We start from the raw sequence: 10,156 nt of genomic DNA on the forward strand, positions 1-10,156 counted from the left end.
GGGGACTCCTAAATCCTTGGCAACGTCCCTTAAGGTCATGAGCAAATCCTGATATGGAGAATTGTTTGGCAAGCACGAGAACAGTAAAAGGGCTAAATAATTGGGGATTACCTCTGACCCTGATTTGTAGCTCACCACCCACTGCAGGAATGTACCGAATATCTGAAAGAGCATGCAGGAGTCAGACAATTCATGGGCATGAAACTGTCCACGTACACTCGGAGTCTGAACTTAAAATGCGGAGCAGGTTGACCCCAAACCTCATTTTTCATTAGCAATCAGCTGCAGCAAGCTCTAATTATTTCTGTTGCCTTGGACAGAGGGTCAGTGATGGGACAGATTAAAAATTGTACATATTTTTTTCACCCTTTGTTTGCAAAATAACAGCTTGGGTCTTGAGGGCAGAGAGGGAACGAACCACCTGGTTCAGTACCCGTTGCTGATGCTGGTTCCTTTCCCCTGAACTGCAGGAAGGGACAGACTCATCACTGCCATCTTTTTCTGATGCCTGTTGCTGAATTTGTTCAGTCCCCGTACGAAAGACAATCGGAGCTGTCACCCTGCCCCCATTTATACTCAGCGGTCCATTTCCAGTAAGTCCTCTCCTCCGCGGTGGGCTGGGTCTGCAGCATCCCAGCGGACCCTCAAGATGGGCCAGCGGATCGTGGCCGTCAAGGCCAGGTTTGCGGGCTCAGGCACGATATACCGAGAAGGCCACAGGGAGCGGGACAAGCTAAGCATCTGCTTTTTGGGGGCCCCGTGTCACTGCTACAGCGCTGCGTTGTTTCTGCCGGAGATGCAGCCGGGATCTCGTAAAGAGGTTTTTGTTTTTCATAAACCTTGCATTTACGGCTAGCAGATTTCTGCGAGGCTCCGACTCCCCTCAGGATTCCTCCCGGTAACGAGACGCACCTTCAGCTGGCGGGGAGCCTTAAAAGGCCTGTCTCCATCGCCTGTATAAAATCTCTTTGTGCTCTCACGTAATGCCTCCTGACCTCAGATTCCTCCCGAGGTGGAGCGGACCAGGACTCTCGCAGGCGATAGCAGAGGCTCTGTGCTGGGGTTCTGCCATTACCTTATCTCGGCAAGCGCGCCTTTTATCTGATGAGCTTGCCTCTGCTTGTTCAGCGTTCAGCGGGGAGGGGGGGGACATGACCATAGCCCTTCGAGAGGGGAGGTTTGCTTTGGCAGGTACACCTTGTCATAACTGCGCTCGGCGTTTTGCAACAGCTGGCATCCAAGAACCGCGGACGCTTTGCAAAAGCGTGAAACGTCCTAAACCCCTCTGCGATACCGGCACGTACCTACCGCTGGTTTTGGGGTGACTCCGGGTTATTTTTTTTTTTTTTTCCCCCAAAGTTCCGACCCTGCGGACTGAATTCCGCTGCGTGTTCGCGCCTCTTTTGGTTTGGGGGTGGGGTTCGGGGTTGGGGTGTGGGGTCAGGGGTTGGGGTTCGGGGTTGGGGAGTGGGGTCAGGGGTTGGGGTTCGGGGGGGGGGGTTGCCAGGTCGGTAACACGCAGCAGCCGGTACCCCCGCAGCCCCGCCGGTCGCTCCCTACCGCACCCACGGCACGGTTTCAAGGCCCGGTTCCCCCCCCCCCGCCCTCTCCCCGCACTGGGGACACCGGACCCAGCCGAACACGCCGGCGGCGCTGATGGCGGCGGCGGGGGGGGGGTGAACGAAGGATCCCGCCGGGACACACACGTGCAAGCTTTTTTTTGGGGGGGGGGGGGGGCGGCCCCGCCCCCCCCCCCCCCCCCCCGGCACGTTGCGCGGCGGCGGCGGCGCTGCCGACACGTGAGGCTCATGTGACGGGCGGGGGGGGGGACGGGGACGGGAACGGGGACGGACCGGGCGGGGGGGGGGGGGGCCGTCCGTGGCGCCCGCCCCGTCGGCCGCCAGACGTGCCGGCAGTCACAGGGTAGCGCACGTCGCCTCCCGTCCACCCACTCGCCCGCATTTAACCCGGCCCGCCGCCGCTCCGCCGCTCCTCAGCCCCCAGCAGGCGCGGACGCGGGATGAGCAGCCCGCCCTGAGGGTTGTGTGTCCGTCCCCCCCCTCCCGCCCCGTTCCCCGTTTTTCCCCCCCCCCCCCCCCCACCCCGTTCAACGGTTCTCGGTGAACCCCGACCCTCCGCCATGGAGCGGATCCCCAGCGCGCAACCCCCGCCCGTCTGCCTGGGCAAGCTGCCCGCCCTGGAGAGCGGCGACGTGCCGGGGTAAGCGGCGGACGGAGGGACGGACGGACGGACGGACGGATCGGACGGCGGGCTCGGGGGGAGGAGTGGCCCCGCCGCGGCCCCCGGGGACAGGGATAATTTCGCTGCTTTCGTTTCGCCCGTGCAGGCTGGACTTCGCGCACATGTACCAAGTTTACAAGCCCAGGAGGGGGTTAAAGAGGAGCGAGGACAATAAGGTAAATTGGGGAAAAAAAGGAGGGGGGGGGGGGGAACGGGAAGTTTTCCCGCTGGGGCAGCGGGACTCCGGCCGCTATTCGGGGAGCGGGAGGGGGACAGCCCCCCCTACCCCCCGCAAGAAGCGAGGAGCGATGGCCGTGCAGGGTGTCGTGTCCCCCCGGTCCCCCGGCCCGTCCCCCGGCCGCGGAGCGCTGACCCGCTCCCGCTGGCTTTGCAGGAGACCTACAAGTTGCCCCACCGGCTGATAGAGAAGAAGAGACGCGACAGGATTAACGAGTGCATCGCCCAGCTGAAGGACCTGCTGCCCGAGCACCTCAAGCTGACGGTAAGCGGGAGCGGACCCCCGGAGCGGACCCCCGGGACCCGCCGATGCCGGCGGGGCTGGACCCAGCCGCTGACAGCGGTTCCCCGGCGGCCGGGCCTTTGGCTGTCATTTCTGCGGGGATTTGGTGGTTTTGGGGTTTTGTTTTTGGTTTGGGTTTGGTTTTTTTTTTTGGTTTATTTTTCTGCCCCCAGCCTTGTGTCCCGTGCCCCTCGGTGGCCGCACGCCCCAGGCGGGCTGGGATCGCGTCCCAAACTTCCCCGGGAGCGGAGTCCTCGAGTGGCTCCGTGAGGTGCGGGGATCCTGCGGGAGCTGCCCCCCCCCCCGCCGCTGGCGGCCGAGGGGAGCCCCCGGCCGGATTCCCCTGTGCTAAGGTCGCGATGCCGGCAGGGGCAGCAGCACAGATAAATAAATTACTTCTCTTTGAGCTATGCGGCTGGTCCAAAAATACCCTTAGGATCCCGTGATAGGCTTTTCTGGAGCCTGCCGTTTAACTTATTTTCATGGAATATTGTCGTTTATAGTCCCGTACCGTTCAGGATCAAGGCTCTGCCCTGAAGCCTTTTCTCCAAACCGCGTCGGTCCTTCCGCTCTTATTCGGAAAACGTTGGCAGCCCCGTCAGGCTCCTGCGTGCGTGGCCGACCCCACGGCAGGCGCCAACCTGTCCCTTTGCTTTCAGACGCTAGGTCACTTGGAGAAGGCTGTGGTTCTCGAGCTCACCTTGAAGCATGTGAAAGCACTAACCAATCTCATTGAGCAGCAGCAGCAGAAAATAATTGCTTTGCAGAATGGTTTACAAGCCGGTGAGTATTCAAATCGTATCGTGTGAGAACCTGCGTGCGCTTGATGGACTTTCTCTCGGAGTCTTTGAAAGGCAGTTGTGACACTTCGTTCCTGAGAAGGGAGGAGGCAGGAGTTCTTGCCTTTAATCGCCGTCATTTTCTCTCGCTTGGCTTACGAGCTTTTACAGAGAAAGATGTGTTTCTCAGGATGGTCAATGTAGAGTGCCCTGTGGAGTTGTTTTGAAATTAAATTGGATTTTGAGTAGTTTTATTTAAAGCCCGGGTTTGCTGTGAGATTCTCTCCAAAGCCATTTGAATCTTCCCACTCGTGTTCGTGAGCTTTGGCTCAAACCCAGTTTTTGTTTGTTTGGGTTGGGTTTTTTCCTCTGAAAAATACATATAAATCTGCTCCTTATACACGCCTTTTTAAGGTCTCTGTCAACAAGCTAGCCTGTGCTCTGCAGGCAAAGAGGGGACCCGGTGTGTCAGCTTATCGTGCTTTAGATGTACTTCCTCCTTCTGTTTTCACATGTGGCACTCACGTGAATCTGATAAAGTAAAATTTAGTTTTTCTGAAGAGCCTTCCACCGCTCTGACAGCCACAGGGAGTGCAGTAGAGCTTCAAGCTGAAGCAAAATCGCCCGAGGTTGGCGGAGCTGCTGGCGGGTGGACATGCTCCGGGAGCTCTCTGCCCGGAGGTGAAGGGCGAGGTGCGCTCTGCCTTCCCCGGGGTGTTTCCCAGAGAAGGCACCAGCTCGACTCACTCCTTTGCTCCGTACTTCAGCACCTGTTGAAGGTGGCATATACAGTAAATACAGAACTGAAAAAGAGGTTTAAAGTTACCACCTGAAAGCGGACGGGCGGATGTTCAAATAAAAACGTACGCTTATGCAGAAGTCGAGAGAATGTATGCAAAGTTCAGGTTGACCATCAAGTTCACCTCTCTAGCTGTGCTGTAACCGAAGTTTAATATCACCTCCAGTCCGCCTCAAAGATGGCAACGGAACTATTTAGCACGCTGTTAATTTTTAATTTCTTTCTGTTAATGTTTCCTCAGGTGACCTGTCATCAAGAAACCTTGATTCCAGCCAGGAAATGTTTCGATCCGGTTTCCAGATGTGTGCCAAAGAAATGCTGCAATACCTGGCAAAGCATGAGAACGGCAAGGACCTGAAGTCGTCCCAGCTGGTCAGCCATCTGCACCGAATGGCCTCCGAGGTGCTCCAGGGCGGAGCCGGCCGCAAGTCCGGAGACATCCCTCCTAAAATGGTGGACTTGAAAGAGAAACCCGTCTCCTTGACCAAAACGGCAGAGGGACATGGGAAAAACTGCGTGCCTGTGATCCAGAGGACATTTGCTCACTCCAGTGGGGAGCAGAGCGGCAGCGACACAGACACGGACAGCGGGTACGGGGGAGAGCTGGAGAAAAGTGACTCCAAATCCGAACAGCAGTATTTCAAAAAGGATACCGAACTCAAGTACGCTGTCCAGGAGAGAATAAGCTCTATTAAGCAGGAGACTGAGGACCCGCCGGCCAAAAGGAGCAGGCTGGAGTCACCGGAGGACGAGGGCCCTTTTGGCAGCGACATGATGGGCTCTTCCAGCAGCTTCCTGGGCCCCCACGCTCACCAGCCTCCCTTGTGCCTGCCTTTCTATTTGATCCCACCATCCGCGACAGCCTATCTGCCCATGCTGGAGAAGTGCTGGTACCCGGCGTCCGTACCTGTCTTGTACCCCAGCCTCCCAGCCTCTGCTGCAGCGCTTACGGGGTTCATGAACCCCGATAAAATCTCCCCGCCTCTGCTGATGCCCCAGAGACTCCCTTCTCCTGTACCGGCCCATTCCCCTATCGACTCCTCGGCTCTGCTTCAAGCGTTGAAGCAGATTCCTCCTTTGAACTTGGAAACCAAAGACTAAGCGCAGTGTGACTTTTTTTTTTCTTTTTTTTTTCCTTTTTTTTTTTTTCTTTTTCAGTTTGAGACTGTTTCACTTTTATATATTGGCTGGACTGAGGTGTGGGGTTAAGGTTCACTGCGCGTAGGAAGCTAAATCCCCTTTTCTCTGACTTGTCAGGTAGCTCGGAGAGGGATGAAGGATGCGCCCAGGTTAGCGATTCAGAACTACTTCCAAAAGAAAAAAAAAAAAAAAAAAAAAAAAAAGAAGGGTTTTGTGCTTTACCCCTCACCTTCTTCCCTCTCCGCATCTACAGAACAACAGTTGACTCGGTCAGCTGCGACTATATTGCAAAGCTGTGAAAAAGTATTCCATTAGGCAGACTTGGTTTTAGGGTCTGTGAATATAAAAATACGGTACTTCTCATAACGGCTTTTAAGGCGACGGCCCCGCTGCTGGTGGTTTGAGCTGAACTGATTCGGTGCCCCATCAGTCGCCAGCGTCTGAGTGATGGGTGGTGGTGGCGATGCCACCGAAAGCGTAGGAGGAGCAGAGCAGCAGTCACTGCTTGGTCATGCACAGTCAGGTAGACTTAAGACGGGTTTCTCTCCACACCTTTGCTGATATATATATATATATATATATATATAAAATTTTTTTTTAAGAAATAAAAGGTAGATGCTGCTTGGAAGCTTTACATGGCGTACATCTAATAAATAAATTAACACGCGCCCCTTCCTGTAACTTGAGCTGCTAGTTTGGGCCGGGTAGGGGAGAAAATATCCCAAGGATCACTTCGCTTGTTGCACCTGACTCCGGGCCTCTCTCTCGTTGCTGCTGTACAGTTTCGCCGGGTCTGGTCTATTGGAAATCAAAATGGTTTTACGAGTCCCGTCAGCGGGGGCCCAGCCGGTGAGCAGCCGCTTCCTGACCGGCGCGAGTCGAGAGTTTCATGCAAGAGGGAGCAGTTCAGCCGAAGTCGACAGCACGATGCCCGCTGAATATGCCCCCGTCAGTGCCTTTGAAATATTAAAAGGCTGGGATTTTCAAAGGAGTCTAATCCCGCTGGGGTTTGAGCATCTAAATTCCTTAGTCTCCTTGGCAAACCCTGGCCCACATTACTGTATTAAAGAAAGAGGGTTAGGGTGTTGACACTTGTCCCGTTAGACTGCGAGGGTCTTTCTCTGCAGAGGAACATCATGTCCAATTTGGCTTTTTTTTAATTTAAAAAAAACCCAAAACCAAACTTCACTGCAAAATGCAGTGCTGGTTTGTGGGTTTTTTTTTTTTCTTACTGGTTTTGAGAACTCGTGTCCAGAAACCCTGTTGTATGGATTTTCATTTCTCCCTCCCATTGCACCAGCTGTTGAGATGCACTATGCTTGATTGCAGATTGTGTTCTAACGTTTATTTTGTTGTTGGTTTTTTGTTTTTGGTTTTGTTTTTTTTTTTTTGGTATACAGTTGTTGCCTTTATTTGTAAAATCCTGTTATAAATATATATATATTATATAAATATATTAAAAGGTAAAACGTTTCAGATGTCTATTATTTGTATAACTACTTGAGCATAAAGAAGTGAGAAATATGAATGTATTCTTGTTTCTGGGTTGTCTTTTGTTTTTCTGAGGAGAAGAATTTTTTGTTTTTCTCTAGGGAGAGGTACAGTGTTTATATTTTGGAGCCTTCTTCAAGGTGGGATATTGTACATATTTTTATCTTGAGTAAATGTTAAGTAGTTGTTTAAAAATACTTAATAAAATAATTCTTTTCCTGTGGAAGATAAGGGTTTGCCTCCTGTGATTTTAAACGTTTGAGCAGGGTCATTTCGCGTGGTCCGATCCGGCAGCCGACGCTCCAGTGCCCGACGGCAGCTCAGGGTCCCCTTACCCGCGTCCCCAGGGATATTTCTCTATTTCAACTCCCTTGGCACCTTCGGGGATTCTTCTCCTTCCCGATCCGAGAGAGGTGCCAGGAGAGCCTGGCCGGCTTTTCTGCTTTCTCCTTATTTCGCTTTGTTCTCCAAGGGCCTGGCTTTTCGGCTCATCCACCCCCAGCTCAGCGGGGCGCGGGGAGGAGGCAGCCCCTCGCCGCGGAGGCTGCATCTTCTCTGCAGGCTTTGCCCGTGATCTGGAGGAAAAAAACCCGACCTTTTCACACCAACGGCGCGTTGGCTGCGCCGGCGTCCCTCGGCCCCGCGTGGCAGCCTCGCAGAGCCGATGCCTCTGCTCCTGCGCCGTGGGGCTGCCCGGGGACGGTGCCCACTCTGCCCTTGAGCATCCTCGACCGTGTCTCTGCCGGGAAAAGCCCCGGTTGCCTCCACGGCGGGGAGGGACGGCCACCGAGCCGCCGCTGAGCGCCCGCGGCAGGGACGGATCCTGCCTGTGCCGGGAAGGAACTCGTGCCACCCCGCGCTGCGTGCCCCGGCACGCTGCCGCGCTTCTCCCGCGGGCTCCCGCCACCCTTTTACTGGTTTGGGATTTAGAACCGCTGGCGTGGGCGAGCAGCCCGGTGCCTCTTCGCTCGTGCCGCTGCGGAACGGGCTCGGGGTGGGAGGGGGACACGTCGTACGTGTCCGAAGACGGGCTCCTTCCCTGCCCCGCCAGCACCGACGCGCCGTTTCTGGCCCCCGTGCAAAATGGAGGAGACCCCAAACCTTTCCCCAAAGGCACAAAAAAACGGGCGAAGCGTGGCTCTGGCCTGTGAGGGACGCACGGGTGGGACGACTCGGTTTCCCGGCGGCGCTGCCTACGCGCGGATGGGGCACGGGCGCTTCTGCGGGAGATTTCGGATTTTCACAATGCAGATGAATCACAGAACGTGGTGAGAGGTTAAATGCCCGGCAGGGACAGCGCTGCTCGGTCCTGGGACCCCGCTGGAGGAGAAGGGGGTGCCTGGGGGGCTGCCGTTGGACTGTGGTTAGCGTTAGCTTAAAGTAACGCCAGCTTAAGTCGTGCTAGACAAAAATACAGGGCTGCTCGTATTAATTTATTTGGGGCCTCCATACCTCCTGATGTTTATGTTGTGTTTGTTTTAATTAGGTCTAAATATTGATCTCGCTGAAGACAACTGTAAGTAACCCCATTTTGGGGACAGCATTTGGTGCTCAGCGCGGCAGCGTTTACAGCCTCGTTAGCGGCTGGATTTCTGGCTCGTTGCCACGGTTCTCGCTCCCCTCCGGTCTCCATCTTCTGACCCACCTTGTCGTATGGTGGGAGGACTCACAGAAGCTCCAGATCCTCAGTCACAGCGGAAAAAAAATTGTAAAAAAAAAAAAAAAGTGGAAGAGATAAGGTTTATAGAGGAAGCGAAGGCTAATTACGGGCTGGGTCTTTTCCCTGCCGCCCTGGCCCCGCTCCAGCGGGACAGGTGAGTTCTCCGGGGCAGAGCAGGGTCCGGCGGCGCGGAGCGGGGTCAGCCCTGCCCGCGGACCCCCCGCCGGAGCTCGGGCAGCCCCCCAGCTCCTCGCCCTGCCCCTCTGCCCGCTGCGGGGATGCCCCAGCGCCATCCCACCGCAGCATCGCCCGCGGGGCAGAGCCGGCGTCCCGGTGGGAGAAAGCATGCCGGAGGGGCCGAGGCGGGAGGGCGAGGGACGACGGCGACGGAGCGGCCGAGCCCCGGCGCGGGGCCAGGTCGTGGCAGCCCGTGCCGCGCCGCGGCGGCGGGGTGCGCTGAGTTCCCGGGGACTTGTTTTCATGGTCTCACCCAGCTCTGACCTGCCTCAAATGTTGACACAATGTCACGTTTCCGACTGCAGCCTTTCATGTGCAGCCGGAGGCTAAATACGGCTGCCGGTTCCTGGAAAAAGACGTGCCTGGCACCCTTTCAGCAGAAACCCGATCCCCATGCAGGCTTGGCACAACAGCTGAATAACATGGCAATAACTCTTTCAGCAGCATTTCAACCCATAAATAGGGCTTCCCGAGCGACTCCTTGAAGAAAGGCAAGGAGGGTACGACGATTTTTAGAAAAAGCAAAAAAATAAAGCCAGAGTGCGTGAAGAGCGAGCACGAGGAGGCAGCCCGGTCCGGAGCAGATCAAAGGAGATGGTGGAGATGCCGAGTGTGGTTTGGTTAATACGAGCGCAGGATTGCCTCAGAAGGAAAGAAATGCTCTTGAATTTTTTAATGTCTCGGTCCCGTTTTATACCAGCCCTGTGGAGGTAGGATAAGCGCCTTCCTCAATGCGAGGGCCCTTCCTAACCCCGGTGAGGACACGGAGACACATAATTTTAGCTTTTCACCACCTGTTTGGAAAGCTCCTATAACCGAGTGCTGTGGTGCTGGATGGTTTTTACAGGCATGTACCCCGGGAGCTGCTTATTTGCATTATGCATGGACCAGGGCCTAAAATAATCTGCAGTGACGCACATTTTTTGCTGTGATTTTTTTTTTTTCCTTTTTTTTTTTTCTTTTCCAGGACTCCATTTTTCTGAACGTGCCGTGACTTTTGAGGACCACGCATGGTTAGCCAGCCCCAGGGCTCCCGAGTCCCTGAATCAGCACGTCCGCCTGCAGACACCGAGCCGAGGGGGAGCGCTTCCCCCAGCCGTGACACGGCCACGGCGGGGAGAAGTGCCCTTCTGCTCTGCCCTGGCTTTCCATCTGCAAAGCGTGTAGCTGCAAGTGCCGCGTGTTTACAAATGCAGGCATTGCAAGATCCCTTGAACTGTGTCCTAGTACAAAAGAGGCTTTGAAACAAGAAACACGTTGTCATGGCATGTTCCAGGCCAGCAGCACCA

General features: G+C 55.4%; 1 protein-coding gene and 1 long non-coding RNA gene across 2 annotated transcripts; both read left to right on the plus strand.

Annotated features, from left to right (window-relative positions):
• Positions 1 to 1,864: 1,864 nt before the first annotated feature.
• On the plus strand, positions 1,865 to 7,196 carry BHLHE40 (basic helix-loop-helix family member e40). The gene is made up of 5 exons (XM_029996257.2): positions 1,865 to 2,220; positions 2,348 to 2,417; positions 2,636 to 2,743; positions 3,421 to 3,544; positions 4,581 to 7,196. The coding sequence occupies exons 1-5, from the start codon at positions 2,141 to 2,143 to the stop codon at positions 5,438 to 5,440; spliced, it is 1,242 nt and encodes a 413-aa protein (XP_029852117.1). The 5' UTR covers positions 1,865 to 2,140; the 3' UTR covers positions 5,441 to 7,196.
• Positions 7,197 to 9,371: 2,175 nt separating this feature from the next.
• Positions 9,372 to 10,156, plus strand: LOC121232485. The gene is made up of 2 exons (XR_005930995.1): positions 9,372 to 9,577; positions 9,835 to 10,156. It is a non-coding gene; the product is annotated as an uncharacterized LOC121232485 (long non-coding RNA).

This window comes from Aquila chrysaetos, chromosome 20 (assembly GCF_900496995.4).
Source record: "Aquila chrysaetos chrysaetos chromosome 20, bAquChr1.4, whole genome shotgun sequence".
Taxonomy (NCBI): domain Eukaryota; kingdom Metazoa; phylum Chordata; class Aves; order Accipitriformes; family Accipitridae; genus Aquila; species Aquila chrysaetos.